Raw genomic sequence first — 17,805 nt, forward strand, 5'->3', positions numbered from 1 at the left:
ATTTTATATGATAAAAATATAAGATTATTGTATATAAAGTGAAATATTGATTAAACAAATGCGCCTAGCTTTACAAAATATAAATCATACTCTAGCAGAGATTTTTTTTTTCTTAAAAAAAGAAGAAGATAAAACGCATGTATCGATTTTAACTTTGAATTTAAAGTTGTTAACATATATAAACACAATTTTTAATGTAAAATGTTGGATTTTTTTGTTTTCATCCTTTGAAAGTGCATATATCCTAGATATAATTAGAAATACATGATATCTAAATATATAAATTTCAAAATTAAAATAATTTATTCATATATGTTACTCTATATTATTAAAATTGTAATATTAATAATTAAGAAACTTAAGGAACATTTAAGAATTTCAGGTAAATTAAAATTAATAAATGTAAGATGCAAGAATAATGGTGTTTTAAGGTTGTGTTCTGCTCTCCAAATAAAAATAAAATAAAATTGTGCACTGTGGGTTCGAACCCGCGAAGTCTGGGCAGAAAAGAGTAAGCTCAACCACTGCACCAAAGGAAGATTTTACATCAAGGATGTTCAACATTAATTATTTATCCCTTAAACTCAGAATCTGGCCTTTGTGTATGATGCAATTTTCCGGTGAAGAGTGTTCGGCTGACCATCCTTGGGTGACTGTAGCTCTGCCCCTGGTTGTGGTGCACTGGTGAAAGGGCTTCATCGAGCATGATTCAGATTTAGTTAGAGCTCCAATATAGATATTAAACACAGTTTGTAAAACCAAAAAAAAAGGACAAAAGAGATACTGTGATCATTCGAGCAAATGACATAAATGGTCCCTAAACTATTCTAGTAGGTCTAAAATAGTCCTTTAACTATACAGTTGACAGATATGGTCCTTTAACTATCCACCCTTTTGTCAAGTTTGGTTTCCATCCACTTTTTAAAAAAACTGTTAGTTAACATGGTTAATTTGTTAAGTCAATATGTATTGACTTTCTTTTTCGTCATTTCTTTTGTCCATTATCTCACTATTTCCTCAATTTTTTTTTCTCAATTCTTTTCTTTATTGTCTTATTGCAATTAAGTCATTGGTCGTTATTTCATGCGAGTTAAAGCAAAATGCAAAGTAGCGTATTGTGAGCAAAAATACGGTTCTATTTTCATGTTAATAATCGGTCATTACATCAATAAAATTGCAGAAAAATTCAAAAATCAGCAACTAAATTGAACTATAGTGCTCTGTTTTCAACAATTGTTGTGCAGAAAATAACTTAAACTACAATAAAAAATAGCAGCTATCAAACTTTGATCGAATTGCAGCACCAGAACACCCAAAAAAAAAACAGCTCCCAAAACGTCACCAAACTGCTGCACATACAGCTCCAAAAACGTCACCAAACTGCTGCACAAACAGCAGCACCAAACTGCACAAAACACAGCTCCAAAAACGTCACCAAACTGCACAAAAACAGCTCCAAATTGAGAGAGAGTGTGTACTGAACGACGTTTGTTGACGGTATTCATAAAAAGTGGATGGAAACCAAATTTGACAAAAAGGTGAATAGTTAAAGGACCATATCCGTCAACTGTATAGTTAAGGGACCATTTTAAACCTACTAGGATAGTTTAGAGACCATTTATGTCATTTGCTCGTGATCATTCCATCCGTAAGGCTAATACTTAACGAGACCCAATTAACCAATCAAATTTCTCTCCACACCTATCTCTCTTGTGACGTGGCATCTCTTCTACCATATAATATAATTTCTTTCTACTTCTTATATTCATAGGATATAAATAACATAAATATATATACAATAATTCCTATTTTTCTCCGCCATTAACTTCCCCTTCTCCTTCACAAGCTCCATAAATTCTCTCTAAGCTATGGCAACTCAGTTCTAGAATCTTCTATAACTCAGTCTCTATATCTGCTACTACGACGAAAATGGCGAGTATTTCAGCTGCACTTTCAACTGCAACTTTACCGGAACTCAAATTTCTATCTCCAATTTCGACTTCCAGAAGTTTCCGTTTCCGTATACCTCAGCGGAGTAGAATTAAGACGGCGGCGGGGAAGAGAGAAGAGAAAGTGGTGTTGGAGGAGAGAGATGCAGAATTGTTGAGGAAAGTGAATGGGAGTGTGAATGGGAATGGGAGTGTGAAGAGGAGTGTTGATTTGAATGGTGCGTTGTTGGTGGATAAGTATAGTAATGGAAGTGTAGGTGTGATTGAGAGTGAAAATGAGAGTTTGATGAAGTATGTGAATGGGAATGGGAATGGTGTAGCGGGGAAGAGTGCTGAGAAGGTTGTGGAGGTGAAGGCGGAAGAAGTGGTTGAGAAGAGGAATAAGAAGAGTATTGATGAGATTGGACAAGAGGAGGCTTGGTTTAAGAAGAATAAGGAAGTTAAGGTATGTGTTAACTTTGTATTTGTTGTTGTTTTAGCTTTTCGTTTTCGTTTTTTACATATTTAAATGTGTTGTTTTAGTTGTGTTTATGTGAATGATGTTGATAGCTGCAAATGAATTTGCTACTCGAGTACGAACCACAACATTTTGAGGTTAAGGCATCTTACATTTGGAAAAAAGAAGAAGACATTTTGAGGTTGATTGATACTGATTGGTTGCGAATGATCAAGTGTGGAGGGGTGTTTGTGCCCATATGTATATATATATATATATCACTAAATGTGATTATTCTATAAAGTTTCTACTTTTAGAATCTACTGTTTATTTTAAGTGCATTGTTTTATTAATTCCAAATTGATTTTTGGGTGACTAGACTTGATATTTACTCTAACAAGGATGAGTAGTATGTTTAGTGAATATTTTTTGTTCGAAAGGAGTCAATGAAAGTTAGCTAAATCTAGTATTCCATAAACTCTAGTGGACCCTCATTCCTTTCTTTTACAGTATGAGGTTCAGTTAAATTGGTGTCATATTTGATGAATACAGCAGCAACTGCAGATCAATCTCAAGTTTGTTCCTTTTCTTGATGAAGTTCAAGCCTGATGAACTTTATGTTCTCTCTTTGTCTAATTTTCTTAAGATGAGAATTATCAACACATGACCTAAGATGTTTATTACTGGCCTTTATGATGAAAAAATTGAAGTTCTCTTATTAGAGGTGCAAGACGAAGACCATCCTGGCCGAATGAGTTTGTGAGTTGACAATTTATTGGATTAGTTATATTAAAACTAAGACTAACCAGGTCACTATATCAACCTCACATCTACTCAATTGCTGTAGTGGGAAATGTAACAAAACTCGATGCATGAGGGGGGGTTCATAATTGGACCAGAAGGGGTTTGGAGACTCCGGTTTACGCAATGACTGTCAGAACCGTTTGTTGCAGTTGGCAAAGAAACTAAATGATAAAGAAGGATTTCAAATGCTTATATAAAATATTGCAGTTTAGCCTCTGTGCTTTAAGGGTTCTCGTGATCTCTGGTTCATTTCTGGATGGAAGCCAGATTATGACGTTACTGAATGGTTTTTGCAGGTCTCTGTAACACCTGGAGGCCGTTGGAACAGATTCAAAACATATTCAACAATTCAAAGGACTTTAGAGATATGGGGATCTGTCTTCACTTTCTTATTCAAGGCTTGGTTGAGTAATCAAAAGTTCTCCTATCAAGGTTGGTCAATGACATAACCCAATTTTTAAATAAGAATTGAGAAGAAAATTACCGTAATGTGTCGTTCCTAGCAAAATGCTGGTCTTCTCTTTTTTTAACATGTCACAATGGCTCAAAACAGGGTGATAAATCCCCATGATTTTGTTATATTGACCCCCCAAAAGGTCTGCTTTTTGGCACCTGTTTCAATTAGAAACATTAAGGAATGAGGCCTAATTCTACTTTAAAAAAATAAAAGCCTATTCAAAATTCACTTAAACTGATCTACATGAATAGCTTTTTAGCTATTCACTTTTTTAGTTTCTTCTCTGAATTTTCCCTGCATTGAAGATATTGGGATCCACAAACTGATTTTAAAAAAATATTTTACTCTTCTAAAAGGATAAGCTATTTATGCCGTTCTCGTTGGTTGTTGCTAGTCCAACGGACATTTCAGGACACCAACTTCCTATCAAGTCCGAACTATTCCTTTTCATTTAGTGATATTTCTTCTTTATATTGATGACACTGAACTATGCAATAGTCAAAATGATTACCATGAATCCTAAAGAATCTATTTTCCATCATTTCCCCCCTTTATACTTTGTTTTGACCTATTTTCCCCAGATTTTACAACAATAACCTATCTATAAATGTTGATAACAAATCAGCGACCAATACACCGGCAACTCCCATCATATGAAACGGGTATTGAGGAGGCTAGGTTAGCCAAAAGATTGTTAATTCTTGTTGCACCTTCAGAAAATCATCATTTGCCACCCCAATCTGTTATGCTCAGTGATAATACAAAAAAAATACTCCTTACTGTAACTAATATGAGGAGCTGCTTCATGCAGGTGGAATGACAGAAGCAAAAAAAACTGAGCGGAGAAAGGTCCTTGCTAAGTGGTTAAAAGAAACTATTTTGAGATTGGGTCCAACTTTTATCAAGATTGGACAGCAATTCTCAACAAGAGTGGATATTCTTGCTCAGGAGTACGTTGATCAGTTGTCTGAGCTTCAGGTTGGTGATGTCCTGATTAAGTTACTGTATGTTTGATCTTCTATTACACGCATTCATCAAAATTTGGTACCTTCTCAGCATCCTTTAAATTTGAAGATTGAGGCATAGTTGTCGTTGTTATTTAAGCTTGAAGACATCTTTTGTTCAGTTTAAGTAGCTAGGGATCTTGGCTCATCATCTGAAATTGGTATCAAAGTGAACACTCCGGTCATATATATAGCTTACTATTAAATTTTGCCAATCCAACTATTATTTATCTTTCTGTTGTTTAGTATTTTCTTGAGACGATGTGTAATTTCTCAAGCTGGCACTATTCATATCTGTTTTTCCTCTGAGATTTCCGATATCTCGAGTAACAGACACGAGCGATGCATGGAGCTTGAAAGATTATTTTAGCAACAAAGATTATCTGTGTACAAGAAACCTGACTCACATATACATGACATTAGCTTGCAGAATGCAATGAAGAGGACGACTGAGCATGTTGTTGGAGTAGATGATTCTTACACAATCGATGACTATGTAATACTTGAGATGATATCAACATATAAGTAAATGAATTATGCAGTTGAGATCCATAGTCCCTGAGATGGGATATACTAACTTTGAAACATTTTATATTCTGAAAGCATACTAAAGTAACTTCTAAAGTTAGCCTATATAATTGGCAACACATGCTATGCAGTAAATTGATTTTCACCTAGGATGAAGCATGCCTGGCTGCTTTTGTATTCTTTTGCGGTGTACTTTCCCTTCATACCTTCTCGTGATTTCCGTTATGGGTTTTCTGTCATTTCCTGGTGCTATGCAGTATGATTTTTTTTTTCTTCTTTTTCTTAGAAATTATTAATTTTACAGGGCATTGTTTATTTACAAGACTAATTTTTCTCTGCTTAGGACCAAGTTCCTCCTTTCCCATCCGAAACTGCTGTATCAATAGTTGAAGAAGAACTTGGCGGCTCATTGGATAATATATTTGAAAGATTTGACCGTGAACCAATAGCTGCTGCAAGTCTTGGTAATATTCACTTAATTCTGATTGTCACATAGATCCATCCTTCATTCAGCAAATAAATTCTGCAGCTACCAGTGATTGTTCTATGTACTCAACAAGCTTTACCAGAATGAAATATAAGAACACTGATATATTATAATGCAGGTCAGGTGCATCGTGCAAGACTGAATGGGCAGGAAGTAGTTGTCAAAGTACAAAGGCCCGGTCTTAAGGATCTTTTTGATATCGATCTTAAAAACCTGAGGGTCAGTTTTAGATAAAGTATCTTTTACATGTAACTCTTGAGTTCTTTTGTGTTATCGTTTGGATATGATATAAAGTAAAATCAGATCTTCATTGACTGCATAGAGAAAGCCCCTCTTTGCTGTTTTTTCTTCTTAGATCTTCCGATCTAACTTCCAGACGTTTGCCAGAATAATTCTCACTTCAAGTAATTTATCCGTATGCTTGGGTGCTATGACCTAGTTTTCATGATGAATGACACTCCTACAGGATATTGTGCACTAATCATTTGTACGAGAAGCGAATTTATAGCACTGATATGATCATTTCTACTTCTAATTTTCAAAAGATAGGTTGTTCATTATCATATATATCTTTTTCATGTGACATATTTCTTGCAGGTGATAGCTGAATATCTGCAGAAAATAGATCCTAAATCTGATGGTGCGAAAAGAGATTGGGTTGCAATCTATGATGAATGTGCAAATGTCTTGTATCAGGTACTTTGTTAGTAAATCATTTATTTTAATATTGCCAATTTAGCATCATCATTTCATCAAAAAATATTTAAAAGGACTTCAGGATTCTTTCCTCAATCTGACTTATTTTTGTTTTCTTTTTGCATTAAGTTTATTGTTAATGTACTTTTCCCTGTTTGAGGTGGACTTGGTGTCTAATTGACTTGCCCAGTTTGCTTGTACAAGTTTCATTCCAAAGACATATATCTAGTGGTGAGGTCTGAACCATATAGGTTTTCGTGGAAGAAATTTTTCTGGTTGACAGACAATCGTAGAAACATGAGCTTGTGATATAGCTACACCTAATTCCAGACCGGTTAATGCAAGAACTAAAAATAAAGGACAAAGATTCAGAGTTTTAATTAGTTATGAATCAGCATCATCAGTGTTCAAGGAATTCAAATATATTGGTCTTTAACAAGAACGGTATTGAACTGTTAAGAAAATGTAATGGAATCTCATGTGAGAAGGAGAAGAGATTCATTCAAAAGTTCTCATCGTATTATGGTTTGATATGAAATAAAAATACACTATCTTATCTTGTTAGTAGGTTCTCTTTGCACTTATTTATAATACTTCAAAATACAATTACCAGTTTTAGAAAAAATAAAATAATAGAATACTTCCATTTACTATTTACTCAAGAGTTCAGGACTTGGAGCCTGTTTGGATTGACTTATTTTAAGTGCTTTTAAGCCAAAATAGCTTCCAAGCACTTTTGTAGTGTTTGGATAAAATAAAAAAGGTGTTTCTAAACACTTGTTTATAAGCCAAAAAACCCAAAAATAAGCCAAAAATCATAAGTTTGAATTTTTAACTTATGGCTTTTGACTTATGAGCCAAAAGCTATATACCCATCCAAACATGCTCTTCAACAATGACAACTGGTCACCTGGGGACTGTGTTTTTGATGGCTTTGTATTAACTAGCAATCATGAATTGAAAGTAGTTTATAAGTTACTCTAGTGCTTGCCTGACCTGCATTCTGGTCCTATTATTTTATTTTGTATCTAATTCAATAGTCGAATGCTGCTGAATCTTTTTAGGATCAGTGTGTTGCTACCCTCCTTGATTTGCATCTTTCAAGCTGTAAGTTTGTCTAATTAGAGATGTTATTTTATGAGTTTTGCAGGAGATTGATTACACTAAGGAAGCTGCCAATGCGGAACTGTTTGCAAGTAACTTCAAAAACTTGGATTATGTGAAAGTCCCATCGATATACTGGGAATATACCACACCACAGGTTCAACATAATCAGTGATAATGATGGCTTAACTGATTAACATTGAATTCTCTCCACAATTCATTTTACTTGAATGATATTTTTCACTCCTTTCAGGTTTTGACAATGGAGTATGTCCCAGGCATTAAAATAAATAGGATAGAAGCCTTAGATCAATTGGGAGTTGATAGGAAAAGGTGAGCTGAAAGTTATGCCATTCAATTTGTTGAACTATGAAATTTACCTAGATCCTTCATTTTCATTCATGTACTGGTGTTGTAATCATGTCCGAGAGACATGTTGCTTCACAGGAATCCTTAATAAGTGCTCAGACGGCCTGCTAAAATTGGATGTGTTCTGTCAATTCATTCTCGTGTCTGATAGTAACTCAGGTACTGAGTAATAATAACAGGACCGGAAATGATATGCTTTTGGACTTCTCTTAATTGTTTATCAGATTAGGGAGGTATGCGGTTGAATCCTATCTGGAGCAAATTCTGTCTCATGGTTTCTTCCATGCTGATCCAGTAAGATTTCTCACCGACATTCACAGTTATTCTGCTCTACTTTGATTCACAGTGCACTTTGTAACCAAATAGCAACATATAATAGATCTGTCAGTTTGAGGTTTAACATATTTAATAAACGAGTATAAGAACTTTCCACTTCCTTTGTTTCCCTTTTTTGCATCCTCATAGTTTACCCGGCTGCATCACCATGTTTGCTTTCCTTCTAACCATTCAACTCCCAAGCAATATAAGCTGCAGCAGAATCTTCCGTTGATTGTTCAAGGAAAATTATTTTGTTATAGATTGGTAATCGTACCTCATTCACTTGGATAGGACCCAGTAATTACTTCAGAGATACATTTGGAGAGCTTCACCTTCCATACTAATCAATTCTAAGCTGTTGATATCTTTTACTCTTTTCAAAGTTAAAACATTGTTTCCATCTTACTACTTAGCTTTAGCCTTATCTCATATCTGTGAAGTGTGAAAGTGATGGTTTCCAAAGAAAGTTGGTGTTGATTTAATTTCTTGCAGCATCCTGGAAATATAGCTGTGGATGATGTTAATGGTGGAAGGTTGATCTTTTATGATTTTGGAATGATGGGAAGGTAAGTTAAACATTTCCATCTAAGTAATATAAATGACTCTGAAGTTCTCCAACCTAAATCAGTTCTCACTGACTCTATCACATTGCAGCATAAGTCCTAATATCAGAGAAGGCTTGCTGGAAACATTCTATGGAGTTTATGAGAAAGATCCAGATAAGGTGATCAAACTTGAAGTTCCCAGGCTTGCTTATTTCCTTTTTTTTATGGGTTCTGTCACTGTTCTACTTAACCACATAAATGCTGGGCTAAATTTCTCGTTGAATGCAGGTCCTGCAAGCAAGTATTCAAATGGGTATTCTGGTGCCTACTGGCGACATGACTGCTGTCAGACGAACTGCACAGTTTTTCCTTAATAGGTACTCGCCCACATCATATCTTTCATTTTTTATGTTGTTTAAAGTGAAACTGAATGTTATAGACTTGAGACTGGCAAAATTAAGCCCATTGTCGACATTACTAAATTACTAATCACCTAAGATTGTGGGCTGATGTAGATTTTGTGGTTTGGTATATTTTTCTGTGCTCTCATATACATAAATGAAGCAAAAAATTTGTTCGCAAACTGTTTGCATTAGAATCTGGGAGAGGTGTCTGTTTCGACAAGGGTTTTTTACCTTTTTTCCTCTATTTGCCTTTATCTCTTTTTCTCAACCAGGTATTAGCTCAGATTATGCCTGTTGTACATCAACTTGTCAGCCCCTAAATATTTGTGTTCTACATATGATCTTTCCATGTTCAAGTAAAAATTTGGTCCATCTTGTATAACATTTCCAACTGGTAGGTTTCTAATGATGGGTGTCTTTTTATTATTGACAAGTAATAAGATTTGATCAACAGAAAGTTGGGTGAAGCCTGTATACAAGAGGTAAACATCGAGCAGCTATAGAGCAAGCATTTCTTCCTACAAAGTCCAACCGGTATTTATACAAATAGAAACCCCTCATATGCTCCAACAAAGTGCAAAAAGAAGCCAGATTGAATGAAAAGGCCTTCCCAATCTTTCAAATGCCGTTTGGTTTTTTTCGCCCCATATAGTCCACATCGTGGCTTGTGGTGGTATATTCTATATTCATCTTCTCAAATCCCTTCGACCTATCAATTTGTTTCATCTTGAGAAGCTCCTTAACAGTTGTGGGCATTGCGTACCTACTTTTGAACAACCTGTCTGAAGCGATTCACCTATCTCATATCATTTTGCAGCGGATGAGCAGGTGGCTAACATCCACTCCTGCTCCTTTAAACAAGATACACCAGCTAATATGAATCTCTCTTTTCCGCATCTTTATTGACGTCTTCGGAATTGGCTATTCACACGATTTACAACATTGGACAAAATTTGTCATGTAGTAAATGCGTTTCCTTTGTTTTCCCATTGCTTCTATTATCTATTCTGTTTCCTTTCAATCAGTTTAAGTGCATCAAATTTCAGGTCCTTTACTGCAAAAAAGAGAAGAGTCAATTCGACTCTCATTTTGTGGTTACCTGTGACCAGAACCTAAGCTGCATTGACTCTGAGCTATTTTAAAAAGACCTTTGATTCACAAGGTGCTTTGTATTGTGCATCGTCATTTGCATTGTTAATGGACAAGAACTCATCCGATAAGTGTTTAAATTGATTGAAGCTTGACAGTTGAAAGTTTGCAGCTTTGAAGAGCGCCTTGCAGCACAAAGAAAGGAGAGAGAAATGGCACAAGCAGAACTTGGGTTCAAAAAGCCATTGACCAAGGAGGAACAAAAAGAGAAAAAGAAGCAACGTTTGGCCGCAATTGGTAATTCACTTGTCTTATCTTCTTTTTCTGGTCTAGGTAATACACTTCTTTGTGATAGCTTGTTCTATTCCTTTGCCCTCTTTATTTCGGCTAATCCTGGGGGGCTGTTCAGGGGAATGGAGAAAAGCAACATGTTTTTATTGCTTGGTCCCCACTCCTCCCCCCTCCCCCCCTTTTTCATAAGAGGTAAAAAGCAAAAAAAGAAGGGACTAGTTAATTGTTCACTTTACTTGTAGTCTCAAACTCAGATTTTCTTCTCACTAACAGGTGAAGATCTACTAGCCATTGCAGCAGATCAGCCATTCCGATTTCCTGCAACATTCACTTTTGTGGTTAGAGCATTTTCAGGTACTTGAGTGCCAACTTATGTAATTGCTTACAATTGTGCTACTTGCTTTGGCGTTCAACTTCTTATTGTGGAAACTATTATTATTGTCATCAGTTTTGGATGGCATTGGGAAGGGTCTTGATCCACGATTTGATATCACTGAGATAGCCAAACCGTGAGTGCACCACGATATATGATTTCTTTTCTTTTTGTAATTTCCTCCCCTTTTTTCGACATAAACTTTTATGCTGCTCTATAGCTGTGCCATCTTTTTTGACTTAATTTTTATGCTGCTCTATAGCTATGCCCTAGAGTTGCTTAGGTTTCGTGAAGCTGGTGTTGAAGTTGTGGTAAAGGTAAACCTAGTAAAAGTTTGAAAGTATACGCAGGTTTTGTTTTTCATATGTGCTTAAGTTTTAACAATTAATCTTTCTGACTTGCAGGACTTCAGGAAGAGATGGGATAGACAGTCTCAGGCATTCTACAACTTGTTCAGGCAGGCTGATAGAGTTGAGAAACTTGCTGCAATTATCCAGCGACTGGTAGATAACATGCCATATCATAGCTTTAAATTAAAATTTGATCTCAGATCCATAATTTTTCAGTCTTATGCTTATTCATTTCTATCTATTCTGATTTGCTCACAGGAGCAAGGCGACCTTAAGCTTCGGGTTAGAGCTTTAGAATCTGAAAGGGCTTTCCAACGTGTTGCTGCTGTTCAGAAGACAATTGGAAGTGTAAGTTGTCATACATTCTGGTAATGTATACATATTCATTTTGATGTGAAATTTGGTGTACTTTTTTAATCAAGAAAGGTACAACATGTTTGTTGTGTCATTCTTCTATATCAATAAAAAGTTATGCTGTGAGATGGAGCTATCACTGCGTTTAATATGGGCTGCCCCTGTTAGACCCTCTCTTTTGGGCCCTTTGGGGGTGGGGGGAAGAAAGAGGATTCACTCTTAGTGTAGATAATATCTATACTTACATAAGCTTGCTGCTCTTTTTGCCTGCTCATTGTTTCACTTCTTAATGACTTAAGGTCTTCATCTCATCTGTTTGGGAACTTATCTGAACAGGGAGTAGCCGCTGGAAGCTTGGTTAACCTAGCTACACTGTTTTATCTCAACTCCGTCCGTGTAAGTACATCTTCACTTGTATATTTTAAGTTTGTCATCTTTGCATACTAATGTTTAACTTGCACGCATCTTGATTTTACAGATCCCCTCTATTATAGCATACACCGCCTGTGCATTCTTTGGCTTCCAAGTCCTGTTTGGCCTTCTGAAGGTTAAAAAATTAGATGAACGAGAAAGATTGATTACTGGAACAGCTTGAACAAATGGTGAGCAACTCTTCTCTAATTTAGAACTGACAGAAGCGAAAACTCTAAATTTTTATGAAGTCTTTCAAAGTTTGATAGGCAAATATTAGAGGTATGGTTCCAAATTTCAGATTTGCTTTAGGTTATAAGTCAAACTTTGGGTCATCTCAAAAAATATAATAAAAAGGAATTAGAGGTAGAAACGCCATCTTGAAACTTTTCATGTACAGTAAGCCATTAGAGTTGAGTCTTTAATGGCTTACTGTTCATGAAAAGTTTCTTGGTGGCATTTCTACCTCTATATCACATGCAAAAAAATGAAAATGGGTACGTTCCAGGTTATTGACATTTTTGTATTAGAGTTGATATTGGTTACTAATTATATCAAGGAAAATTAGAGTTAAACTTCAGAGGCTTCACACTGGTAGAGTCGGCGAGTCATTTTGGTATAGGGAGACATTCATCCATGTTAAAAGTTTGATAGACGACTTGCTCCTCCAGGTGGAAAAAAAGTTGACTCGGAAGGAAGAAACAAATTACTGGAAATTCAAAGTTGAAAAAAGATTCTTTATAATGGATTTTCATCTAAACATGTGTATAGTTTTTCATTAAACCTAAAAAGGCTTCTATTATATATCGCTTTAGGGTTAAGCACATGTACAAGTGTGCAAACAAAAGTAGGTTTCAAATATCAAAATTCCCAGAAAGAGAATTTAATAAGAGGAAAGTTTGAGTAAGACAGATTCTCGAAAAACTCTTTACTTCATATAAAAAAAAAGATTCTCGAAAATCTTCAAGTCCACTATGAAGGATAACTGGATAAGCTGGTGTTCAGCCTTTGACTGGAAGGAGCTAGGCTTGTTAAGCACTGTTGGTATGACATACTGCAAGGTCTCTAGATAAAACTTCAAGTTAAGACTTCCTTTTGGATCAAGCTTTCCGCAAGAAGTTTTATCTACCAGATAGAACAAAAGTTGTACCAGTATTGGCTAAAAACTTGGAATCTTTACTCTGGTTGATCATGGTTGCCTTCTGAACTACTGTAATGTTGAAACCATGGATTCTTGGATCTATATTGGCCCATATCATGGAGATGGCCTAACTCATGGGAAAATGGCTTCCAAACCTAAGCGGAGAGTGATTGTTTCATTAAGAAGAAGCTAGAAAAACATATATAAAATCTTCCTAAAAAACAATATAAATTGTCCTAGAACAATGAGGCTTCTGAAGGACCATTATAAAGAACTATTGGAAATTCAATATCATTGAAATAAGAAAGAAGGGAAATATGTGAATTAATCACATGATCCTCGGACACCTTTATGATAAAACACACAAGAGGGAGTGATTAGGTGTTCTGTGTGTTCCAAAAACTTCTGCAGATATTAAGTGGAGTACTAAAGGTTATATCAGACTAATGGTTAAGTTCTTTTTGAAAATTCTCTTTCAATGGGAATTCTTAGTTTTGATATAATGGAACTATTTTATAGAGTTGTGTACAAAAATTAATTTTCTATTAATAGACAAGTGAACAAATTAAGAATGTTTAAATAAAGCTGTTAAGAAATAATTAACTGAATAAATGTGTGCTCTCTAACAACTTAAGTTTTTAGATGAGATGTTCATATGCTTCAGATGTCCAGTCCTGGGCGCATGGGTGTTAAGAGTCCCACATCAGCTGTGGATGGGGTGTTTGGTCTACTTATACAGTCTTGTGCAATCCCTCACCTTATGAACTAGCTTTTGGGGTTGAGTTAGGCCTAAGGTCTATTTCTTATCAAAAGCAAATTGATAATGCAAACTCAAATTTATACTGGTTCAGCTATGCGTACATTCGATTCCCTTGTTCAGGGGTTCCACCAGATCAACTTATTTTTCTCTAACACAAAGTGATGAGTAACTTGCACGTGCACACATGTGTGGTTTTGTCTTTGTATCATCACGAAAGAGTTACATGTAGTGGTTTCAACTTTGCTAACCACCAACAAAGGCTGCCTAAACTTTTTCTCAGTTAGTGATTTAGAAAGCTAGGTCTTTGTCTAGACATTAGAAATGAAGATGATTTTCATCCTTTTCGGTGTAGGGCTTCTTTTCAGTACAATGATGGACTCTCCTATGATAGATTGTAAACTATAAGTACCAATTTCCAAGTACAAGAAGCTGTGCTGCTTTGCTCTTTTCTTTTTGAGTGCTTGTCTGTCTTCTTGTCCTCAAGTTCTTGGTCAATTTCTACTAGATGTCCAGACTTTAGGAATTCTTTGTTGAAAGTATTCCTTATGTAGCACCAATAGCCGTTGGAGATCAAGTCTTCAAATTTCATAAACTTCAGCCAAAGTTGACTTGTTCAATCTTCAGTTGCCTCAAGTTATTTCCATATCCAGTTCTCCTAGCTGCCGAAATTTTTCATTCTTCAGTTCTTACATAACTCGTGCTTGTGTATCTGTGGATATTTTTAAGAGTAGCTTCCGCACAAGTTCAGTCTTTGAATTTGGTTCCTCCTTTCTTCAAGATCTTTTCCTTAATCTGGTACTTCTTTCCTTATTTATATCCTCATCAATTTCATTATTATGCTAAGTACCCAAAATCTATCACTTTCATTAGCAGTATGGATCTTCCTTTAATTGCTCAATTTATCAATCAGCATCCTTTGATCAATCAATCCTGCAAAACAAGAATAGCCGCAGATCAGGATGAATTATTTGATTAAAATTCCAAATACCAAAATAACAACAATGCCTTAGTCTATATGAATCTTCACTGACTATGCTACTCCATTTAAACTGATTCATGCCAATATTAAAATTCCAAATAAGTTTGTTTTTTAGACCATAATATAGAGATGTTAAATCCTTGGGTCAACACTTCATAGATTTTTCCTAGATCATAATATGGATGAATCTAATGATTGTCAGACTCTTTCCCGATAGAAGGAGCTTCATCCTCTTCAGTATGCCTTCCATAAGTTTATATAGTAACACATGATTGATTTCTCTTTTGAATCTTCAAATTCTTCCTTTTTTGTAGAACATTATCTGTTTCGCACTGTGCCTTGTTCCTTTCTTTTGTTTTATATAATAGAAGAACTTCTTTTCAATCCTTGGTTATTGAATGTTTCAGCTTGTATATTGCTATATTTACGAGGACCAAGTAGGGTCTGTACTTATAACAGGATTAGCAAAAAATAGAAGACCACCTGAGGTTTTCAAGGGTGTAGGAACCAATTAAATTTTTTTTCAGTGTGCATTTGTCAAGTTGGTTTTGTAGTTTCCATATAAATATTTGGTAGATATGATCTCTCTTCACAAACTTTTTGTTGGATTTCTTGGCCTAAGAGGGTTGAGGATGGGAGAAAAAATAGGTAATCCTGTGAACAGATCATTCTGTGATCATCACTGCAGTTTTAAGCGTAGCAGCAACAGGAAATACAAACTAAAAGACATCTTCGCTCTATATGTAAAATGCAAATAATGTTTTATGCTTACTCAAACTTCATTAAATTGGAATCATTTAATCTTATAGTTGGCCATTGTCCAGTACAGGTTACATCGCGAGATAATATATGGGAACTGCTATTCCAAGCTGTAACCCTGGAAAAACAGAAATAACGTGGATAGGACTTAACGGATCATTGAGTGTTCATAGCACTCCCATGGCCAAGAGTTACCAGTTTTGTCATTCAGCTTTAAGATGCATCATGTGGTAAGACTTCCAATATGGAGGTTAACTTCTAATTATGTTGGCCAAAACAGATTGTTGTATTTGCCAATCTCCACTATAGAGCACTCCTGTGAAGTAGTCCAAATAAGAAATCTTTCATGTAGTATGACACCCATTTTGACCTTCTGTAGCCTTAGTGTATAGGTATACAAAATCTAGGAGATAAATGTAACTAATTTTAGCCCTATCTATCTTCAACCTTATTTGTGGAGTTCGATTCTCTTGAATTTGTGTATATTATACAATGTGTACTTATATTTATTGTAAAATCAGTGTCATACGAGTATCCTAGGGATCAAATATGTCATTGAGCTAACCCTACTTTGTATTAGTCCTTTGTATGTGTATTAGTATATCAAGTCTTCTTAGACTATGTATATAATTTCAACTTGTTTAAAGCAGTCGGTCTACTGACCTGTCCTATGCACTTTGTATGTTGAATTATTATAAAGCTGAGGATTTTGCTGCGTTGCTTCATTTTAATCTTGTGAAGTATCTTGTGTCATGTGTCTCTAGAATCCAATTCTTTCTTGTTTCCATTTTCACCCACCAACATGGTGGATCCTCTAAATTTTTGTCCTTTAAACCCATTTATATACTATTATTTATCATTGTGGGACAAAGCATACTTTGGATGAAGTGCTTGAGCTGTACCATGTGCTAGATAACATACAAAACAAAACATCTACATTTTAAAGTTTGCACATCTGAAAAAGTGAGAAGACATTTGTGTATTGGCTAGTTTGTGTACGCGTGTATAGTTTTGTTGTGTTGGAAATTGGATTTACATTATATTAATTAGCTGTAGCTTGAAAAAGGATAATGCCTTAGCCTAATTGGTGGATAAAGTAGAAGGTCCGATTAATACCTTTTTATTACATGTGTGTGCATAAGCAAGACTAAATAACTATTGATCTAAGACATTTTGTATCAAATTTCAAGTTAGATACACCATTCCTTCAAATTTTCCCTTCGTTCTTCTCTATGCATGGATACATTTATGAATGTATTAATGCATTTTTTGATTCTACATGCATGTATCTTTGATTTTATATACATTTTTTTATACCAACTACATTATGAAATATAGATACATAGGGAGAGAGGTGAACGAGAGAGTCATATACATGCATATCACGCTTGAATATAGTGGTATGTGGAACAAATTATTCCAAATTTGACGCACATGTATCAAAGCAAATACATGTTCTGGCAAAGAAAAAGTGATATGGAGCGTAATTTCCTAAATTGATGTGAGCACATATAATTAGGACCTAAACGAATGTAATTTGTGTTTTTTGCTCATGAGAAAAAGTCTTAGGGTATTTGGTGTCCGGTTTAATCGCCGAAAACGTTGTTGTATCAATGGAGATAAACCGTATGTTTAACTTAATCAAACTCAAAATCATGTTTACATATATACCTGTATATTGCGTCTTTTATCTACTATGGTTATATTATATATAAATTTCTTGCATGTTCACCATCTTTTGTGATCTCATCACCAGTTTTTTGCGTGTGAAAGAGTGCAAATTTTAATCTGTATATTGCTGTTGGTTCCATTAACAATTATTGAACTATGTTTTGTTTGATGTTTTACTTCCGGCGCAAACGTGATTAATTAAAATTGGTGTGTTTGGTAGGAAGGAAAATATTTTCTAGGAAAATAAGTAGATTTTTTACTTATTTTTCTTGTTTTCGCTATGTAAGTAAAAAAAATACTACCTTAAAAGCATTTGTATACAATCTAGATAAATATTATGGAGGCAGGAGGTGCGAGGTGGTGGGAATAAGGGCTATGAGGGTAGGGATGAAGGTGAATTGTGTCGTAGGATGAAAAAGACACAATCAATGTGAAATACCACTTGTGGAACTTATTTTCCATACTTCCATTTGTTTTGACATATTATAATTCGACTCTAATTTCGCCAACTTTACACCCCTTCTAA

General features: G+C 35.1%; 1 protein-coding gene across 2 annotated transcripts; it reads left to right on the plus strand.

Moving 5' to 3' along the window:
* The first annotated feature begins 1,796 nt into the window (after nt 1-1,796).
* LOC125854439 (protein ACTIVITY OF BC1 COMPLEX KINASE 8, chloroplastic) lies at nt 1,797-16,081 on the plus strand. 2 transcript variants are annotated; one of them, XM_049533985.1, is made up of 21 exons: nt 1,797-2,394; nt 3,486-3,621; nt 4,458-4,624; nt 5,522-5,642; nt 5,784-5,884; nt 6,263-6,361; nt 7,512-7,622; nt 7,719-7,798; nt 8,059-8,128; nt 8,645-8,718; nt 8,807-8,876; nt 8,986-9,074; nt 10,363-10,487; nt 10,755-10,835; nt 10,930-10,990; nt 11,117-11,171; nt 11,259-11,357; nt 11,463-11,552; nt 11,895-11,954; nt 12,037-12,160; nt 15,674-16,081. In XM_049533985.1, the coding sequence occupies exons 1-20, from the start codon at nt 1,930-1,932 to the stop codon at nt 12,151-12,153; spliced, it is 2,271 nt and encodes a 756-aa protein (XP_049389942.1). In that variant the 5' UTR covers nt 1,797-1,929; the 3' UTR covers nt 12,154-12,160; nt 15,674-16,081. The 2 variants fall into 2 exon arrangements, with proteins under 2 accessions (XP_049389942.1, XP_049389941.1); XM_049533984.1 differs by having other exon boundaries at nt 15,679-16,081.
* Nucleotides 16,082-17,805: the final 1,724 nt, after the last annotated feature.

The sequence above is a fragment of the Solanum stenotomum genome, chromosome 2 (assembly GCF_019186545.1).
Source record: "Solanum stenotomum isolate F172 chromosome 2, ASM1918654v1, whole genome shotgun sequence".
Taxonomy (NCBI): domain Eukaryota; kingdom Viridiplantae; phylum Streptophyta; class Magnoliopsida; order Solanales; family Solanaceae; genus Solanum; species Solanum stenotomum.